General features: G+C 47.8%; 1 protein-coding gene across 1 annotated transcript in view; it reads right to left on the bottom strand.

Annotated features, from left to right (window-relative positions):
- The window catches only part of MYO3A (myosin IIIA), a 189,836-nt gene that overhangs the window by 49,303 nt on the left and 120,634 nt on the right, over positions 1-19,899 (bottom strand). Inside the window, exons 20-24 of the mRNA XM_045007383.1 lie at positions 6,074-6,227; positions 4,790-4,878; positions 4,160-4,289; positions 361-440; positions 182-223 (exon numbers count right to left, since the gene is read on the bottom strand). Of these exons, the coding sequence (XP_044863318.1) occupies positions 182-223; positions 361-440; positions 4,160-4,289; positions 4,790-4,878; positions 6,074-6,227 (495 nt within the window). The remainder of the gene's footprint in view (positions 1-181; positions 224-360; positions 441-4,159; positions 4,290-4,789; positions 4,879-6,073; positions 6,228-19,899) is intronic.

Below are 19,899 nucleotides of genomic sequence, written 5' to 3'. Positions count from 1 at the left end.
CATAATTTCAGCATCACTGTTATTTTGGTTATTCTCTACAGAACATGACCATACGCCACACAAATTAGAGAAAATATTTTTAATTTCTCCTTTTAACTATGATAGTACAGTTAAGGAAATATTTTTTTCTGAAGTAGTTATAAAACTATAGTCAGAAAGAAGGGAAATTGTAGGTTTTTACCTCACGGAAGGAATACGAATTGCACAACACAAAGATATCCAGCTAAACAGAAAAGAAAACAGGAGAGGGAGAAAAACCAAGGAAGGGGTTACTTGCTTACTTTCAGTAGCAATAAGAACATTGCCTTTGTCTACTTTAAATGAGGGTTCAAAACACTGCCGTGAAATTAGGTTTCTTACCTTAGTACGACTGATTGATTTTTGGGGGGTCCACATCTGGTAGTTTATTGCACTTTTGCTTTTGGTATGTGCTAGGTTACCTAAGGAAAGATGAGAGGAGAAAACCTGCTAAAAAATTTATATTTCAGTTACACTAAAAAAACACATTATCCAAGTACCTGGTGATACGTCTATATAAACCCTTGCATTCATGTCTCTTTATTTCCCTTCTAGCTTTTGGTAATGAACTTTGAGAAAGCCACAACCATTCTGAGGAGATGAAACAAGGGCTCTACATTTCTTACGCTGCACTTACATGACCTGCTAAAGCAAACACAAAACAAAACACATCCGCCCCAACCAGGAAGCCACGCACTACAACCCCCCTTCAGACTGCCGTAGCAGATAAAGTTGCCTTAGAGTAGGTGCAAATGTAATTTACATCCCTTTTAAGGCACTTTTCCACTGCCAGAATAATGCAAAGGGGTCTTATTGTGAATGGAAACCAGTCCCTCTGGATCAAGCAAAATTCCCATTATGACTTCCAGAACTGGCTGCATTACAACAGTTTAAGCAGATACGGATCTTCTAAAGGAATATGGAAATGCCTTATGAACTCTTAGCAATTGCACTTTTGGGTTGACAGAATCAACCATTCTGGCAACCTGACATTGTTTTAGTTTCCAAAATGCTCTTTCTGGAGTCTGCAATGTACAAATTGTGCTCAGGTACTACAGTGATGTGAGGACAAAACCTGGGTAGGCAGATACAAACATAATTCACTACTGGCTAGCCCAGGGGTGGGCAAACTTTTTGGGCTGAGGGCCACATCTGGGTGGGGAAATTGTATGCAGGGCCGGGGCGGGGGTTGGGGTGCAAGAGGGAATATGGGATGTGGGAGGGGGTGTGGTGTGCAGGAAGGGGCTCAGGGCAAGGGATTGGGGCAGAGGAGGGGTTCAGGGCATATGAGGGAGCTCGGAAGGGGGTTGGCGTGCAGGAGGGGTGCCAAGTGCGAGAGGGGGCTCAGGGCAGGGGGTAGGGGTGCAGGAGGGGTGGGAGGTGCAGGCACAGGGCTTAGGACAGGGAGTTGGGGGGCAGGGTGCAGGAGGGGTTCGGGCTCCGGCCCGTGCCACTTACCTAAAGCAGCTCTGGGGTGGCAGCGGTGTGAACCGGGGCCAGGGCAGGCTCCCTGCACGCCTGCCCTGGCCCCACGCTGCGCTGTTCCGGAAAGCGCTGTGGCCCCTGGGGGAAGGGGGGGTGGAGGGCTCCGCATGCGCTGCCCTTGCCGTGCCTCCAGGTACCTCCTCCAGAGCTCCCATTGGCCATGGTTCCCCGTTCCCAACCAATGGGAGCTGCGGGAGGCAGTGCCTGGCGACAAGGGCAACACATGGAGCCCTCTGCCCCCCCCCGCTCCTGGGGGGCTGCAGAGAAGTGGTGCCGGCCGCTTCTGAGACCGGTGTGGGGCCTGCAGCACCACGGGGGACAATCCCACGGGCCGGATCCAAAGCCCTGAGGGGCCGGATCCGGCCCGTGGGCCGTGGTTTGCCCATCCCTGGTCTAAGATCATGGCCCCATTGTGCTGGGCACTGTACATGTAGAGCAAGAGACCGTTTGTCCTGAAGAATTTGCAATCTCTAAAGAGACCAGACACAGGATGAGAGGGGAAAAAGAGGCAGAGAGAGCAGGGGTGTGACTTGCCCAGACACTCAACAGACCAATAGCACAGCTGGGAACAGATGCCATGTCTCCTGGTGCCCACTCCCCTGCTCTAGCTGCTGCTTCCCCAGAACAAATCTGTCCCTGTCCCCCTCCCTTGTCCCTGGCTGGCTGGGGGGAGGGGGTCACTCACCCTGACCCGGGCCCCCTTTGTCCCTGGCTGGTTGGGGGGAGGGGGTCACTCACCCTGCCCCGGGGCCCCCCTTTGTCCCTGGCTGGCTGGGGGGGGGTCACTCACGCTGCCCCGGGGTCCCCGCGGCCCTAGTGCGCACGGCTACATACAGCCCCTACCGGCCCTTCCCGCCCTGTGCCGGGCCCGGCCGCCTCACTGCGCTGCGCGCTCGGCTCGGCCCCTCCCCACACGGCGCGGCGTCTGCCGCGGGGGCTGCTGGGAGAGTGCGAGCCGTGCCGAGGCTGCCGCTGGCGGGACGGAGCCGGGCCGGCCATGTCCCCGGCGGACCCTGAGCTGCTGCTGCGGGAGCTGGGCGGCTGGGACGGGGCGCTCTGCCGCCGGGAGCTGCCCTGTGTCCTGCCCCGCCTGCTCATATCCTTCCGCGGGGCCCCGGCGTGTCACTGGGGTGCGGCTGGGCGATGCAGGGTGTCAGTGGGGCACAAATGGGGTTGGGGTACAGGAGGGGTACGGAGTGCAGGATGGGGCTCAGGGCAGGGAGTTGGGGTGCACGGGGTGCAGGGTGCAGCAGGGAGCTCAGGGCAGGTGGTTGGAAAGCACAGGAGTGCAGAAAGGGGCTCAGGGCAGGGAGTTGGGTGCAGGAGGGGTGCGAGGTACAGGCAGAGGGCTTAGGGCAGGAAGTTGGGGGGTGGGGGGCAGGAGGGGTTTGAGCTCCAGCCCGGTGCCGCTTACCTAAAGTGGCTCCGGGGTGGCAGTGGCGCACACCAGGGCCAGGGCAGGCTCCCTGCATGCCTGCCCTGTCCCCACGCCACTCCAGGAAGTGCTGCGGCCCCTGGGGGGGGGGGGGCAGAGGGCTCTGAGTGCGCACATGGAGCCCTTTGCCTCCCGGCCCGGGGGCTGCTTCTGAGAGCAGCGCCGGGCCCGCAGCACCACCAGGGGTAATCCCGCGGGCCGGATCCAAAGCCCTGAAGGGCCGGATCCGGCCTGCGGGCCATAGTTTGCCCATCCCTGGGCTAGTGTGTCAATGGTTCATGGATTATGTGACCATATCAAGTACCAAAGACACCTTGACCTAACAGAATGTCAATAGATCTTTTTATTCTTTTTAAAAAACTTTTTTAAAAAGCTCTCTCACTTTAAAAAATGGACCCACAATCCATATATTAATAACTCTTATATCCTGACAAAAGCCAAGGTCACAAAAAAATTCAGAGATACATCTGCCACATCCTGATACTGCAAAGTTGTGCTTATGACACCGTCAGTATCTGAACAGAGTGTAATCTTAAGGTCAATGGGCCCAGTTCTGCTCCCAGATACAGAGAGGCAACAGGAGTTGACTCAGAGGAGGTGCACCTTTGCACCTCAGTGGGTTCTAATGCCAGGATAAAATTGCATGTGAAGGATGTCGTGTCACAGTGAACTCTGAACTGTCCTGCTTCTATTGACTTCAAATAGAACTGACTTGCTGTTCTTATTCAGGCAAAATTCCTTCTGTAATCAATAGGAGTTTTGCCTAAGAAAAGACTTCAGATTACTGTAAGATACAATAAAATGTAGAGCATTATCTGTAAGATCTTCTCTACTATTCAGTCTAGCGTTCCCGTTCAATTATAAATACAGCTCCCACATGATTGTACGGGTAACTGCAGGAGAAAACATGCATATTTTCTGGCACAGGTGCATTGGAGCATATACAACACAATGTAAAACTATATCCTGTTTAAAAATGACAGAACATACTCTGATAATTAGTTCCATGGCACAGTATAAAGAGATGACACGAGATGATATTGGGTTTCTAAACTGTAATTTTGGAGAAACTTACGTATTCTGTTTAGTTTCTAGCATTGGATGAAACCCACCAAAGCTGCGTAATATCATTTGAGAGCCAGACAAAAACCAGGAGTAGTCAGTACTGAGGGGGTTAGTTATCTGGATTAGAAAGATCTGCCACAATTACTGGTACATTACCTGTTTTGGTAAGAGGATGGGTTACCAGCTGTCTAGTCAGATTGTTTTCTGATGACCGCAACAGCAGCACAATGTCAGCTGGCAAGGTATTTCTGTTTTTGGCTAAGAATCCACTTGCATTATAAAGAACCTGTTTAAAAAGTGCATTTATAGTTATGCAGCTTTTCTTTATGCATCAGATGCTGCTTCCTACTGTAGCTTCACGACTTTCGTAATGGAAGCCTAGTTGTAAGTACTCTAAAATGTGTCCTATAATATGTCAACAGACATAATAGTTTTTCAGTCATAAGGGGCAGTAATTCAGCCTTCTCTTTTGGCCACTGCTAGTTTTAACGTTTAATATGTAGAGACATTAAGATGATAACCATGAAAGAAAAATGTGAAGATGGTGACTAATCCCTGCAGGAGTCATGAGACATTTGTTCTGCACAGTGTACAGGTATTTGCAGTGCACTTAACATCTCTTCCTAAAAATCTGTTAACGGGAGATTTTCAAAGGCACCAGGGTCAGTTAAATGCCCAGTTATCATTAAAAAAATCAATGAGAGCTACACATCTAACTCAGAGTTGTCTCTGAAAATCTCCCCCAACATTGATAAAACAACAACAAATACATTTACATTCTCTTACCTTTCCTGCATAATGGTAAATCCCAAAGGTTAGGTCTACTCTTTTGGGTCTCCAAAAGTATTTTGACTTCAAGTTATCTTCAAATTTTTCTGTAAGCAGATACACAGTTTGTCTTACTGGAGTAATTGTACAAAAAAAAGTGATGAGTCCAGAGCAGTTTGGATCAGGACTCAAGTAAGGAAACTAAACTAGCTTTTCAGGCAGACGCAGAAACAGACTCACATTTTTTAAAGAGAAGGAGAAAGAACCATCAGGATGGCTGTATGGCTAAGGCACTGGACAAGGACTCAGCAGTTCTTGCTTCAATTATTGGCTCTGCTACAGACTTTCTGTGTGACCTTAGACAAATCACTTAATCCCTCTTTGCTTTACTTCCCCATTTGTAAAATGAGGATAATAATCCTTTCTATTTTACAGGGATGTTGCGAGGATAAATTCATTGTTGGTTTTGGAGGCACTCAGTGATGGGGATTATATAAGTATCAGGATAGACAAAGAGCTCATATTACAGCTATCGTTTGGCTATAAAAAACACATGGCAGTATTTTTGGCTGTTTTGTTGTGTGATGATCTGAGATCAGCCATAACCCTGATCCCGCTCTTTATATTTGTGGGTAATGACTGAAGTAAGGCTTTGCCTACACTGAAACTAGAACAAAACTCACTAAATAAGTTGTAACTCACTTCTTGAGTTAATTCTGTGCAAGTTTGTGTGTAGACATTCTTCTTCCAAAATAATAGTGTCCACACACTGAGTTGCACTGAAACATTAAAGGTGTAAATTACAACAGTTTAGGGATTTTGGTTCCAGTTTGTAGGTAGACAAGCCCTGACACAGTATTTGCTTGTTTTAACATGAGACAGTTTCTGTGCCTTTGTGCCAGATTCATACCTTATAGAGCTAGAACTTCTTGACTAGAGATGGGTCAGACCAAAGTCCCAGATCCAAACACCTCTTTAACCATAACAACGGGGTATTTGCAATCTGATCCTAGATCTGGACCCATATTGGTCATTATCTCCAAAACTTTGGATCCAAACATTCCTGAATGGTGGAGTGTTTGAAATCTAGACCCATCTCTTGTGGCTCAGGCCCATCTTGCTGCTTTTCATAAGAAAAAATATTAATTTCAGAGCTGGATTCAGTTACCCTCTCCCTCAAATGTACGTGGGAAGCTGGACCATGTTCACACAGAAAACATAGCTAACAGCCATAAAAATATACTTTAAACTGAACTTTAAAACTTATGCCTCCTAAGACCCTCTGAAGTATAACATACCTACCTACAAGCGTCTGATCAGTTGCTCGTGGGAATCGACTTTCCTCATCAAGGAGAGACAATAAACCCATTGGTTTCTGGAGGAACATATCTAAGAGAGGCCGGTTGTCCTCATACTCTATAACTCTTGCATCAACACCTTCATATAGGTATTCATTCTGTAACAGGTGATAATATGCATGTTTCACCCACAAACACAGAGAAGTTTCAGAATATGATTCACAAACTGACAGCTGAGCGGAATCATAATTACATAGAATAAACAATACCCAAGGGGCGAATGCATCAGTGTTTTGTAAGAAAGAATGTCACTTTGAATGTTGCAACACACGGCAATGCTATAAGTTTTAATCTTGCTTGCCTCATGCTGTGTGTTTTGTAAAATCATATGCTTACCATGTACACACAAGACCAAATAAACATAAATAAAGTCAAAGAGCTCAAGCTACTATGTTTGAGGGCAAGATAGAGACTTTAATGTCCTTCCACTGTTTACTCCTCTAGTCTGTATTGTAATAAAATTGTTCGAAGTCATTTGGGGGCTTCGTTTATATTTCTACATTGCTTCATTATTCAGACCTATTGCCAGTACAATGGCCAAGATTTGTAAAAATGACTAGTCATCTTGAGACATCTTAAAAGGACCAGATTTTGGGAAGGCTGGAGCTGAGCACTTTCTGAAAATCAAAGCCTTATAAGATGTCTCAAATTGGGCCCCCTAATCACTTTTGAAAATCTAGGTCAGTGTATTCAATATGGTAGAAAACAAATCTAGTTTCTATGCTCTGGAATACAGAGATCTCAGACTTCTCAAGGGGATGAGAAAATCTACTACACAAACTCTGCAAACGTATCATGCCCTCAGCATTTTTAGTGCCTTTTCTTTTGTTTTTAAAGTCTTTTTTATAAATCAGGGAAAAAAGACGGTTACTCACCTTTGTAACTGTTGTTCTTCAAGATGTGTTGCTCATATCCATTCCAATTAGGTGTGCGCACGCCATGTGCACGTTCGTCGGAAGATTTTTACCCTAGCAACACTCGGTGGGTCGGCTGGGCGCCCCCTGGAGTGGCGCCGCTATGGCGCCGGATATATACCTCTGCCGACCCATCCGCCCCTCAGTTCCTTCTTGCCGGCTACTCCGACAGTGGGGAAGGAGGGCGGGTTTGGAATGGATATGAGCAACACATCTCGAAGAACAACAGTTACAAAGGTGAGTAACCGTCTTTTCTTCTTTGAGTGCTTGCTCATATCGATTCCAATTAGGTGATTCCCAAGCCTTAAGTAGGCGGTGGGGTCAGAGTGAGATGTTGCAGAATGCAAAACTGCTGAGCCAAAGGCTGCATCATCTCTGGACAGTTGGACCAGTGCATAATGTGAGGCAAAGGTGTGGACCGAGGACCAGGTAGCTGCGCAACCTATCTCCTGGAAGGGCACGTGAGCCGGGAAGGCAGCAGAAGAAGCCCGAGCCCTGGTGGAATGTGCAGTGAGGTGGCTCGATGGAACATGGGCCAAGTCACAGCAAGTGTGGATGCATGATGTCACCCAAGATGAAATCCTCTGGGAGGAGACAGGTAGGCCCTTATTCGGTCTGCCATACGACGAAGAGTTGGGGCCTTTTACGAAAGGGCTTTGTCCGCTCGATATAAAATGCAAGCGGCCTATGGACATGTAGGGAGTGCAATTGTTGCTCCCTTCACGATGAGTATGGCTTCGGAAAGAAGACCAGAAGGAAAATATCCTGGTTGATATGAAAGGCCGACCCACCTTAGGGAGGCCAGATGTGGTGACAACTGCACCTTGTCCTTGTGAAACACCATATACGGTGGGTCCACCGTGAGAGCCTGAAGCTCGGAGACTCGTCTGGCTGATGCAATGGCTACAAGGAAAACTGTCTTCCAGGACAGGTATAGCAGTGAGCAGGTTGCCAGTGGCTCGAATGGGGCAATCATAAGTCTGGTTAGAACCAGGTTGAGGACCCAGGTTTGGGCGGGGCGGCAAACTTGGGGGTATAAGCGCTCCAAGCCTTTGAGGAACCTAGAAACCATAGGGTGCGAGAATACGGAGCGGCCACTCTCCCATGGGTGAAAGGTAGAGATGGCTGCCAAGTGTACCCTCAATGATGACACCGGCAGGCCCTGCCGTTTGAGAGACCAGAGGTAGTCCAAGATGGAATGGATCGGGACCTCCGTGGGAGTAACATTGTGCGTTTCGCACCAGCAGGGGAAACGCTTCCACTTGGCCAGATACGTTAACCAAGTGGAAGGTTTCCTACCACTCAGGAGAACCTGTTGAACCGTAACTCGGATCGGTTTAGCCACGCAGCAGTCATGCTGTGAGGTGCAGGGACTGCAGGTCTGGGTGGTGAAGTCTACCGTGATCCTGTGTTATGAGGTCTGGGCAAAGAGGCAGGGGAATCGGGTTGGCTATCGACAAGTCTAGCAACATGGTGTACCAGTGCTGCCTGGGTCACGCTGGAGCGATCATGATCAGGTGCACTCTGTCTTTGTGGAGTTTTAGCAGGACCCTGTGAACCAGCGGGAACGGTGGAAAAGCATACAGCAGATGGCTCGTCCACGGTATCAGAAAAGCATCCAAGATCGAGCCCGGGGAGAGGCCTTGGAATGAACAGAACGTCTGGCACTTCCTGTTCTCACGAGAAGCGGAGAGGTCTATGCGGGGAAAGCCCCACTTTTGGAAAACAGAATGGAAAACGTCCGGATGAATCGACCACTTGTGAGACAAGAAGGATCTGCTGAGGCGATCCGCCAGAGTGTTCCGGACCCCTGGGAGAAAGGACTCTACCAGGCCTATCGATTTGGCTATGCAGAAGTCCGAGAGCTGGATAGCTTCCTGCAAAGAGGGGAGGACCGTGCTCCTCTCTGCTTGTTTATGTAATACATGGCCGCTGTGTTGTCTGTGAACACTGAGACACAACGGCCTTGTAGGTGCTGCTGAAACGCCTGGCACGCAAGGCGGACTGCTCTCAGCTCTCGGACATTGCTGTGCAAGGGCAGCTCTTGAGGTGACCAAAGGCTCTGAGTGTGAAACTGACGAAGGAGGGCACCCCAGCTGAGAGATGAGGCATCCGTCGTGAGGGACACCGAGGGGTGAGGTGGATGTAACGGCATCCCTGCACACACCAGGGAGGGCGTTGACCACCAGTTGAGGGAGCCTAGGATGCTCGGGGGGATCGAGACGATCATGTCTATGCTGTCTCTGCCCGGGTGGTACAGCGAGGTGAGCCACGATTGGAGTGGACGGAGGCGAAGCCTGGCATGTTTGGTTATGAACGTGCAGGCAGCCATGTGACCCAGGAGACCTAGGCACGTACGAGCCGAAGTTGTCGGGAAGTTCCGTAGACCTTGTATAATTATTACCATCGCCTGAAACCGAGGCTCTGGCAAGATTGGAGTCCAGGATGGCCCCAATGAATTCTATTCTCTGTGTGGGAATCAGAGTGGATTTCTCTATATTGATCATCAGGCCTAGACACAGGAATAGGTCTTTGACGATGCCCACATGACTGGTAACTTGGGCCTCGGAGGTTCCTCGAATGAGCCAATCGTCTAGATACGGAAAACGTGTATCCGACGGCGGCGGAGGGAGGTGGCGAGTACAGCCATGCACTTTGAATACTCTTGGGGCTGTAGAGAGGCCAAACGGAAGGACCGTAAACTGGAAATGATGACGGTTGGCCAGAAACCGGAGGTACCTTCTGTGTGGAGGATAAATGGCGACGTGAAAATATGCGCCCTTCATATCAAGGGCGGCATACCAGTCTCCAGGATCCAAGGATGGGATGACAGTCCCCATGGATACCATGTGGAACTTCAGCTTTATCATGAAGTTGTCGAGTTCCCGCAGGTCTAGGATAGGTCTGAGACCTCCCTTCGCCTTGGGGATTAGGAAATAGTGGGAGTAGAACCCCTTGCCCCTTTCGTCCTTTCGTCCCTCCTCTATAGCTCTGATGGTGAGGAGCGTCCACACCTCTTGGAAGAGGAATTGCTCGTGGGAGGTGGGGGATGAAATAAACTGGAGGCGGTCGGACAAGGGAGGGAACGGATCCTGGGTAATAACTGGTACGCCATCCTCGGGCGTGCCTTCAAAAGTCATGGTTTTGCCCCATTGGTGGTTTAGAGGGACCCTGATTTTGGCCCCCTTGGGGTCCTGATTGATGCCTACGACCGCCTCGGCCATGCCTGCTGGCAAAGTCCTGTCATTGTGTAGACGCAGGGTAAGGGCGGTGAGGCTGGGGACGGAACGGTCAGCGCTGAGTCACCGGCGTGTGCATGCCGAGAGAGCGCATAGTGACCCTGCTGTCCTTTAGGCTTTGCAGCCTAGGGTCAGTTGTTTTTTGTTTTTTTTTGAGAACAGGCCTTTGCTATCGAAGGGCAAGTCCTGTATAGCATGGAGCAGCTCCGGGGGAAGGCTTGACATCTGGAGCCATGAAATGCACCTCATGGCAACACACGAGGCCAGAGTCCTGGCAGCGGAGTCAGCTGCATCCAACGAGGCCTGGAGGGAAGTGCTCGCCACTTTCTTCCCTTCTTCGAGGAGGGCAGCAAACTCTTGACGGGAGTGCTGAGGAACCGACTCTGTAAATTTGCCTCCCCCCCCCGCCGTCCAGGTGTTGTAATTGTAGCGGCTAAGCAGGGCTTGCCGGTTTGCTACGCGGAATTGGAGGGCCCCTGCCGAGTACACCTTACGGCCCAGTAAGACCATTCGCCTAGCCTCCTTCGATTTAGGGGCTGGTGCCTGCTGGCCATGGCGTTCCATCTCATTGACGGACTGGACGACAAGGGAGCAGGGGGGAGGATGTACATATAGGTACTCATGCCCCCTGGAGGGTACGATGTACTTGCGTTCGACTTCCCTGCCTGCGGGCGGGATAGTGGCTGGAGACTGCCAGGTGGTATCCGCATTGGCCTGGATCGTCCGAATGAATGGTAGGGCCACTCTAGTGGGGGCGTCAGCCGACAGAATGGCTAAGACCGGATCCTCTATGTCCGAGCTTTCCTCCACTTGGAGGTTCATATTGAGTGCCACCCGTCTCAGGAGGTCCTGATGGGCCCTCAAGTCGATTGGAGGAGGGCCTGAGGAGGACCCGCCTGGCACCGCCTCATCTGGGGAGGAGGAAAAAGAAAGGTCGGGGACAAGTGGGTCCTGTATGGGCTCGTGCTCCTGGACGACCTCCTGTTCTGGTGCTAACTGTCGCCTGTGGCACCCAGTGGTCTGACGGAACAGAGCGAGATGGTATCACAGGTACGCCTTTGGCCTGGTGGTACGCCCAAGGTGTCCAGAATGACCACTGATAGGGCTCCTGGAAGACTCTGGTGGGCACATCCGAAACACAGTACTGTGCATATGAAGTGTCCATGCGAGACGACACTGATGCATGTGGGGATGGCCATGGAGGAGATGAAAAGCCCTTGGTAGAGTTTCCCCCTCTAGCTGACGTCGCTCGACGCGGCACCGGGGACCGGTACCAGGCAGGAGCGAGAACGGGACCTGCCACCGGAGCGGTGCTGGGAGGTCGACCGAGATCTCGAGGCTTGATGTCGGGAGTGGCTACGGGAGTCCCGGTGCCTGGAGCGGTGCCGGGAGCTGAATCGGTGCCGAGTGTACCGGGCCGGCAAACGGGACGCTGACTGGTGCCGCGAGTACGACCGGTACCGAAGTGGAGAACGGTGCCGGGACTGCGAGCGGCGTCGGGACCTGGATTGGCGATGGGACTGAGAACGTCTGCGGTACCGCGAACGTGAATGGTACCGCTCTGCGGTGCCGACGGAGGGTGGTCTGATCAAGGCAGGCTTGCCGATCGACTATATAACCCGCACCGGCGGTGTTGGGGGTTGAGGCAGCACAGGCGCTGTCATTGCAATCAATTCCCTCGCTGTGGAAAATGTCTCCGGCGTGGAGGGAATAGTGAGCTCAACCACGGCTCACACCGGGGAGCTTTCAGGCACCGGACTAGACGGCTCTTGCGTGGCCGGAATCGACGCTGCCGATATTGTCGGTGCCACGGCAGGTATCGGAGCCGGGCGGTCCGACTTAGTATAGCGCTCGAGCAGGCGGCTCTGACGCAGCTTAATAGTGAGCTCAACCACGGCTCGCATCGGGGAGCTTTCGGGCACCGGACTCGACAGCTCTTGCATGGCTGGAATCAACGGTGCCGATATTATCAGTGCCGCGGCAGGTATCTGTGCCGGGCGGTCCGACTTAGTATAGCGCTCGGGCTGTGGAGCAGGTGGCTCTGACGCAGCAGGAGTCTTGTGCCTCTTCACCCTCGGGGAGAGGGATCGGTGCTGAGCGGACGTCGGTGCCGGTGCCGGCCGGTGCCGAGAGGCCTTGGCAGTACCGGCAATCTGGTGCCAAGGGAGCGCTTCTTGAAGACTGTCCAGCGCTCGGTGCTGAGGGCGGAGGAGTAAGAGCTGCCTCTCTCAGGAGATGCTTGAGATGAAAGTCCCGCTCCCCGTTTTGTTCTCGGCTTAAAGGCCTTACAAATGTGGCACTCATCTGTTAGGTGAGATTCCCCGAGGCACTTAAGACAGGAGTCGTGGGGATCTCTTGTTGGCATCGGCTTGTGGCAGGCCGAGCACGGTTTGAAACTCGGTGAACCGGGCATAGGCCCCGGCACCGGGTGTGGGGAAGGGGATAATCCCCGAACCCCTCTGAACTATATACACTAACTATACTACAAACGAATAGAGTTAACTACAACTATATAAATCTGAACTATATACACAAGAATTAACGAGAGAACTACGAGTAGCTAGGGAAGTGGAGGTCAGCTAAGCCGCGCTCCACTTTTCCACCGACCGACACGGGCGGTAAGAAGGAACTGAGGGGCGGATGGGTCGGCAGGGGTATATATCCGGTGCCACTCCAGGGGGCGCCCAGCCGACCCACCGAGTGTTGCTAGGGTAAAAATCTTCCGACGAACGTGCACGCGGCGCGCGCACACCTAATTGGAATCGATATGAGCAAGCACTCGAAGAAGTAGCCAGATTTTTCTTTAATTCTCTTGCAATCTGTTCCCTAAATCCACAAAACAGTTAATTAAGCCTTTTGATTCTCTTCACAAATTATTTTTTTAATCTAAAGAACAAAATCCTTTTCAGTTACCTTTAGTTTTACCATGACAGTTTTGTCTTATTAAGTGATGTCACCAATCCAGTGTTGCCTGTTTTCATTGCAAATACATTATCCTAGGGACTACACTGATTCTTGACAGATGGATAACATTCAACAATTGAAGTCCCCTATAACTAAGCAGGAAGGTCTTCCAGACCAATGAAGATCTCCCTCTGTATATAATTCACCTTAGTCTGAAAGAGTTGGGAAATGGAGAAGGTAACACGGAGCATATTTTGGAAACCATTTCATCTCCACGTATTGCTTTATATCAAGAAAAGCATGTCCTGAGACCTCTGATGACTTCACCTCTCAGTCAGATGGAACCAAAAGTATAATCAACAAAATCAGAAATGCTGATGTGACAAATAAGACCCAGACAAATATGATCTTCAAATCCATCTGAAAGAGACTACAGAATGACTGCTACAATCATACTTTTGGCCAGATTTACTTATTTTCTTCTGGCTTCCTAGACTTTTGGGCTTGATTGTGCCCGCACAAGGAAATAAGATGTGAATCCCCTAATACAGCTCTATGTGGGATAGTCATCTCTTGGTGCCCACCATATAAGATTAAGCCCTTTTTACTCCTGCCCAGGGACAGGTGGATGGGGAGCAGTGTGAATATATGGAGTCTTGGCTTCATCTCATCACTCATTGGTCTGAGTCATGAGGCCAGCACAGGAGAGGAGCATAATCAGATACCAGTGGTGCAGGCTAGCAGTAAATTAGTATACCTTCAGGAGCAAGGAGGCTGCAGAGGAGGAATTGTGACTCAGAGGTATGTTTATGAGTCACAGTGTCTCCCAAGGATAATCCTGGCATGGTGCAATTTACACACCAATAAAAATATAAGAAAGGTCATACTGGGTCAGACCAATGGTCCATCTACCCAGTACCCTATCTTCTGCCAGTGGCCAATATCAAAAGCTTCAGAGGGCATGAACAGCACAGGGCAGTTATCGAGTGATGATGTCCAGTCCCAGCTTCTGGCAGTGAGAGGTTTAGGGATACCCAGACCATGGGGTTGCATCCCTGACCATCTTGGCTAATAGCCATTGATGGATCTATCCTCCATGAACTTATCTAATTCTTTTTTGGACCCAGTTATACTTGTGACCTTCATAACATCCCCTGGCAATGAGTTCCATGGGTTGACTGTGTGTTGTGCGAAGAATTACTTTCTTATGTTTGGTTTAAACCTGTTGCCTATTAATTTCATTGGGTGACCCCTGGATCTTGCATTATGTGAAGGGGTAAATAACACCTCCTTATTCACTTTCTCTACATCATTCATGATTTTATAGATGTCTATTACATCCCTCAGTTGTCTCTTTTCTAAGATGAACAATTCCAGTCTTTTTAATGTCTCCTCATATAGAAGCTGTTCCATACTCCTAATAATTTTTGTTGCCCTTCTCTGTACTTTCCCCAAATCTAACGTATCTTTTGTGACCAGAACTGCACGCTGTGTTCAAGGTGTGGGTGTACCATGGATTTAAATAGTGGCATTATGCTATTTTCTGTCTTATTATCTATCCCTTTCCTAATGGTACCCAACATTCTGTTAGCTTTTCTGACTGCCACTGCATATTGAGTAGATGTTTTCAGAGAACTATCTACGACTACAAGATGTCTTCCTTGAATGGCAACAGCTAATTTAGACGCCATCATTTTGCATGGATAGTTGGGATTATATTTTCCAATGTGCATTACTTTGCACTTATCACATTTGAATTTCATTTGCCATTTTGTTGGCCACACCCGGTTTTGTGAGATCCCTTTGCAACTCTTCCCAGTCAGCCTTGGACTTATCTATTTTGAGTAATTTTGTATTGTCGGCCAACTTTGCCACTTCACTGTTTACCTCTTTTTCCAGCTCATTTATGAATATGTTGAACAGCACTGGCCCCAGTACAAATCCTTGGGAGACCTTGCTATTTACCATTCTGAACTGTGAAAACTATTTATTCCTACCCTTTGTTTCCTATCTTTTAACCAACTACTGATCCATGAGAGGACCTTCCCTCTTATCCCATGACTCCTTACTTTGCTGAAGTACCTTTGATGAGGGACCTTGTCAAGGGCTTTCTGAGAGTGAAAGTACACTATATCCACTGGATCACCCTTGTCCACACATTTGTTGAAACACTCCAAGAATTCTAGTAGATTGGTGAAGCGTGATTTCCATTTAGACAAGTCATGCTGACTCTTCCCCACCATATTGTGTACATGAATATGTCTGATAATGCCATTCTTTGCTATAGTTTCAACAAATTTGCCTGACAGTGAAGTTAGGTATACTGGCCAGGATCACATCTGGAGTCTTTTAAAAATCAGCATTACATTAGCTATCCTCCAGTCATCTGGTAGAGAGTATGATTTAAACAATAGTTACATACCACAGTTAGTAGTTCTGCAATTTCATATTTGAGTTCCTTCAGAACTGCTGAGTAAATACCATCTGGTCTTGGTGACTTATGATTGTTTAATATATCAATCTGTTCCAAAACCTCCTCTGCTGAAACCTCAATCTGGGACAGTTCCCCAGATTTGTCACTTAAAAAGAATGGCTCAGGTGTGGGAATCGCCCTCCCATCCTCTGCAGTGAAGACTGATGCAAAGAATTAATTTAGCTTTTCTGCAATGGTCCCATCTTCCTTAAGTTTGCTCCTGTAGCACCTCAGTTGTCCAGTGGCCCCACCAACTGTTTGTCAGGCTTCCTGCTTCTGATGTACTAAGGAAAATGTTTGCTGTTAGTTTTGTGTCTTTTGCTAGTGTGGCAAGGCACCCCCTTTACTTTGTCAGCATCAGCGTTCCTCTCTTTGGCGGTGGGGACCTGGAGTAAATCAGTCCAACTCTGAAGGTTTTTAATGATTTGCTCTGGTTTATTTTTTCAGTATTTACAAGGTGGGCCTCAGAGTAGGCCCAACTACTTCAATTAAGCAAAAAGCCAAACTCACAACACAAAAGAAATATATTTCCCTGTCCCCTCTCTGGGGCGTTGCCTCATTATGCTGGCTTCTGGTTGCCAGTCCTTCCCCAAACAGAAGTTAACTTGACTGTTTCCTCTCAAGGAGGGAAAGCAGCCTTCCACCTAGGAGAAGCCTTTTCTCCCTGCTGCAGCTTGTTTCTCATCCTTCCCTCCTTCCTCTCACTCTCTCTCTCTCTCTCCAGAAGAGAGGTTTTTAAAGATCACAGGCAGCCTTTAATTGGCCACAGGTATCTCTAATTAATGTGAGGTAACCTCTTTTCAGTTCACCATTCTAGGGCTGATACACTTGCCTTCCACCACACTTACAGCTGTCACATCTGACTTTGTCACGCTAGTTGCTCTTCACGTTCTTTTTTGACCTGCCTAATTATACTTTTACACTTGACTTGCCAGAGCTTATGCTCTTTTCTGTTTTCCTCACTAGGATTTTTAAAGGACGTCTTTTTGTCTCTAACCACCTTTTTTGCTCTGTTGTTTATGGCATTTTTGGGCCCTCTTACTGTTTTGTTTTAATTTGAGGTTTACATTTAGTTGAGCCTCTATGATGGTGTTTTTAAATAGTTTCCATGCAGCTTGCAGGCATTTCACTCTTGTGACTGTTCCTTTTAATTTCCATGTAACTAACTTCCTCATTTTATGTAGTTCCCCTTTTTAATGTTAAATTCTAGTGTGGTGGGTTTCTTTGGTATTCCCGCCCCCCAAAAGGTGGCTAAATTTAATTACATTATGGTCATCATTAATGAGTGGTTCAGCTATACTCACCTCTTGGACCAGATCCACTACGCCACTTAGGACTAAATCAAGAATTACCTCTCCCCTTGTGGCTTGCAGAAGTAGCTGCTCCAAGAAGCAGTCATTAATGGTGTCTAGAAATTTTATCTCTGTGTCCCATCCTGAGGGGATAGTTAAAATTCCTCATTGTTATTGGGTTTTCTGGTTTTGCAGCCTCTCTACTCTCCCATGGAATTTAACAATCACTCTCACCAGGTGGTCTGTAGTACATTCCTACTGTTATGCTGTTGTTGTTCAAGCATGGAATTTCTATCCATAGGGATTCTATGGCATAGTTTGATTAATTTACAATTTCTATTACAGTTGACTCCATGCTTTCTTTTACACATAGTGCCACTCCCTGACCAGCAGGACCTAGTCCATCATTCCTGTATCTTTTGTATTTTGGTATTACTGTATCCCGCTGATTACCATCATTCCACCAAGGTTGTGTAATCCTTGATCAGGGCTGTAGTTGTCCCAAGACTGAGATGTTAGGTTCAAGCACAAGGTGTTATCACTAAAGACGCTTTTACTGTCAACAGTCTACATGTAAATAAATAATAGTTATGATAATCAGCTTCTGTTGATTATGACAGTCAGAAAAAGGAGTAAATATTTCCATGACACTGATGTATCCTTAGACAAGCATTCCTGGGCAACATCTCCAATTATTAGTTTTTCTAAAACTCTAATGCTCATTAAAGGAGACAGTTTAACAACACTGGAAACTGAACTCTGATTTAAGAGTAAATGGTACTTCCATAGCTACACACCATAGTTACACAGTATGAGAACAGCAGCACAAGCTTCCCTGTACTGCCTTCATATGCCTCAGTCCTGACCTGGAAGGACCACATGGACAGTTTAAGCCTTCATGATCATTCAGTTTTCTGCTTCTCTATTAAGACTGCCAAATGGAGTGTCAATAAGTGCCAATGGTTTTCGTGATGTCTACCAGGATATGGAACAAATCCATTAAATCATTTCACATAGGTCAGTGAATGATGTCAGTAAGCAAAAAACTTCCAGTCACTATGGAGCTGGGTTAGATTTAAATCAGTGACCTAACAGTGAAAGACTCTGTATTATCAGTCCCTCATGCAATACTGCTCCCTTCACCATATTGTGATGAAATATGAGACAGGGGGAAAAACTAATATGACATATTATAAAGCTAAAACGAAAGAGATTTTATTTGTATTAATTTCTAACATGCCATAAACCAGGCACTGAGTCAGCTGCAGGAGGCTGCAAGCCCTAGTGATGTTTCACAGCATCTGAATTCCCTAAAATAGTTTCTACTCATTGAGAGGATATCACACAATCCACGAGACAGTATTCACATAGATAGGATGTCACAAGGAATGACTGCACTACACTGGAGTATGTTGGCTCTTCTTTTATGCTGTGTCTATTGTGATCAAACTAGGTAATATTACTCTGTGCAGATTTGCTGCACTTAAATCAATAGGGACAATATTATTAAATGAAGTTCGTAATTTTGTTTTGTACTAATAGAAAACAACTGAGTCATGAAGTAATGCCACTTTGTTGATGTGATGATATGAAGTCCCATTTGGTTTAAAGATTAACTTTAGGAACTTCTTCATAACCTGCCTTTTACCATCTTACTAAAGCAAAAGATGCAATTGTAAAATTAAAAATAAATGTGAGAGACAAGGTGGGTGAGGCAGTATCTTTTACTGGACCAACTTCTGTTGGTGAAAGAGTCAAGCTTTCAAGCTACACAGAGCTCTGCAGACCTGAAGAAGAACTTTATGTAGCTTGAAAGCTTGGCTCTTTTGCCAAGAGAAGCTGGTCCAATAAAAAAAAATACTACCTCATCCACCTTGTCTCTCCAATATCCTGGGACTAACACAGCTACAACACCACCGCAAACAAAAATGAATGTTGCACATGCCTTATCCAAAAGCACATTAGGTTAGGGTCCTTCTGACCAATGCATTTATCATCTGTATTAGCATGCATCAAATTCCACTAGCATGCTCACATAATGGGTCATAACGAGAAGGTCAATCTTCTGAAATATACTGTGCCAAACATCACAATTCATATCTTTGCTAAGATAATAAAACCAGTGCTGAAATAACCAGAATTTATGGAGAAACGGAAAAGCTGTCCATCTGGCCAATACCACCTAGATCCCCTCTATGAAGATTCCTATCAGTCCTGCATGGAAAGGAAAGTCAGCTCCCTCCACTGTAGTGTTACTTCCCTGGACCACACAGACCCCTTTCTGCAGGATCAAGTGAAAACATGCTTTGTCCCCCGCCAGTCCCAAGGTCCATGGAAATGCTGGCAGCTTGGGCCCATCTCCAGGCAGGAGAAATGCCCTCTTTAGGGCACTTCTCTAGGCTGCTGAGGCTGTATTTCACTTTGTAAAGCACAATGGTTTGTGTTAAACAGAAAGTTCTTTTGTTCTCAACTTTACGTCTACCCAGAAGTACACAAACTAGCTGCAGCAGGCAACTTTCTGCTCTAACAGGCATTCTGAGCCGAATGCTGCTAGATGAAGAGTGACCCTTCAGCCTCACTTACTACCCTTACACAACAAAACAAGCTACTCCACACACAGGCTGGGGGGAAGCTCTGGCAGCACGGTGCCTTCAGAATCATGGAGTTAGAGACCAAGATGTTGGGCCAGAGACATGGTGTTTCTGTGTGGATGGCCCTGCCTCCTGTCAATCCCCAGAGCCTGCAGAGTTGAGGGGCAGTTCATTGCACATCTTGCAGAGTTTGTTCCCCTTGATTCAAGACAATTCTATGATTAGACCCGCACAAGGTTTTCCCCTACTTTTCCCCCCAGCCTCTATTTACCCCAGACCCAAATCTATATCCTGACATAGTGGGACAAATTCATTCTTCGTTGTTACCCCATTTATGTCAAAGGGATGGATTTCAAT

The sequence above is a fragment of the Mauremys mutica genome, chromosome 2 (genome assembly GCF_020497125.1).
Source record: "Mauremys mutica isolate MM-2020 ecotype Southern chromosome 2, ASM2049712v1, whole genome shotgun sequence".
In the NCBI taxonomy this organism is placed as follows: Eukaryota; Metazoa; Chordata; order Testudines; family Geoemydidae; genus Mauremys; species Mauremys mutica.
The sequence above is the reverse complement of the archived record's forward strand: the minus strand, read 5'-3'. Positions and strand labels throughout refer to the sequence as shown.